The 1,579-nt window shown below is 30.4% G+C and overlaps 1 protein-coding gene across 2 annotated transcripts in view; it reads left to right on the plus strand.

The window, feature by feature from the left end:
- The first annotated feature begins 304 nt into the window (after positions 1-304).
- Positions 305-1,579, plus strand: part of tmem230b (transmembrane protein 230b) — a 4,908-nt gene continuing 3,633 nt past the window's right edge. The window contains exons 1-2 of one of the 2 annotated variants that reach the window (XM_084388777.1): positions 305-515; positions 676-759. In XM_084388777.1, the coding sequence (XP_084244903.1) occupies positions 679-759 (81 nt within the window). In that variant the 5' untranslated portion in view covers positions 305-515; positions 676-678. The remainder of the gene's footprint in view (positions 516-675; positions 760-1,579) is intronic. The other variant, XM_084388776.1, reaches the window with a different exon arrangement.

Genomic DNA, 1,579 nt, shown 5'->3' on the forward strand with positions numbered 1-1,579 from the left:
TTTTCCTGACATTTTGAACAAATTCAAATGAGTAATTGTAAGCGTTTTTATTGGATGATGTGTCTACATGCATCACGTGCATCTACATGCTGTATTACTTTTACGTCTCATACATTTATAAGACCTTTTTACAAGATCTTCTGATTTGAACAATAATCACCAAATCCTTCATGTAAATATATGATTTATATCTTCAAAGACAGGTGGTAATCAATATGAGAGAGCTCCCTCTTGTGGTTTTCTCTTGTGAACGTATTCAACACGCATGCGTAGTTTGAACCCGGAAAACACCAGTAGAGGGCGCATGCGTGTTGGTGCTTTACATCCGGAAGCGTCAGGTTTATAAACAGAATTTCATGTGCGACTGTCACTAACTGGCATTAATGACGTTTTTAATAAACATCAGCTTAAAATGACTTTGAAAACGGAAATATAAAGATTTCTTGTCACTCGTACGAGGGAAATCGTCATCAGACGATTCTAGTCTATTCTGAGGCTGCAATATCAAGTCGAAGGTAATTAGTTAAACATGATTATGTTGATAAGTTGACATGTACTATCTCTGTATTTCTCCTACATATTACCATTAAAAATGTTCGAACTCATTTAATGGTTTAGTAATAGATGATTGTTGTTTTATTCGTGTGTGTTTATTATGTATTAAATATGCTTTAGAAGATGCCAGCTCGAAACACTATCAACAATGGAGTCAGATACTCCAAACTAGCGAGTGATGATGACGGATACATTGATCTCCAGGTGAGAGAGAGAGAGGCTTTAATGCATATATCAGTGTTGCTCACTTTAATATTGCATATCTACCGGTATATACTACATACATGTCTATTTATTAATATGCATGCGTCTGTCTGTCTGTCTGCCTATATGTACAATACTTGTCAAAAGTTTGGAAACTTTACTATTTTTCATGTTTTTGAAAAAAGTCTCTTATGCTAATCGAAAAATACAGAAAAAAAATAATATTGTACAATATCATTACCATTTAAAATAATGTTTTTCTATTTTAATATACTTTTATAAAAATAAAAAAAAGAATTGTGATCAAAACTGAATTTTCAGCATCATTACTCCAGTCTTCAGTGTCACATGATCTTTCAGAAATCATTCTGATATGCTGATTATTATCAATGTTGGAAACAGTTGTGCTGCTTAATATTTTTTGGGAACCTGGGATTCTTTTTTTAGGATGTTTTGATGAGTAAAAGGTTAAAAAGAACAGCATTTATTCAAAATAGAAATATTTTCTATTAGTATAAATCTTTAATTATATATTTATGATCACTTTTATCAATTTAAACACATCCTTGCTGAATAAAAGTATTAATTTCTTAAAATAAAATAAAAATAAAATAAATGTTTTTTTTTTTTTTTACTTTTTATTCATCAAAGAATTCTGAAAAAAGTGTCACAGGTTATAAAAAAAATGATTAAACAGAACAACTGTTTCCAACATTGATAATAAATCAGCATATTGTAATGATTTCTGAAGGATCATGTGACACTGAAGACTGGAGTAATGATGCTGAAAATTCAGCTTTGATCACAGGAATAAATTACA

The sequence above is a fragment of the Rutilus rutilus genome (genome assembly GCF_951802725.1).
Source record: "Rutilus rutilus genome assembly, chromosome: 19".
Classification (NCBI taxonomy): domain Eukaryota; kingdom Metazoa; phylum Chordata; class Actinopteri; order Cypriniformes; family Leuciscidae; genus Rutilus; species Rutilus rutilus.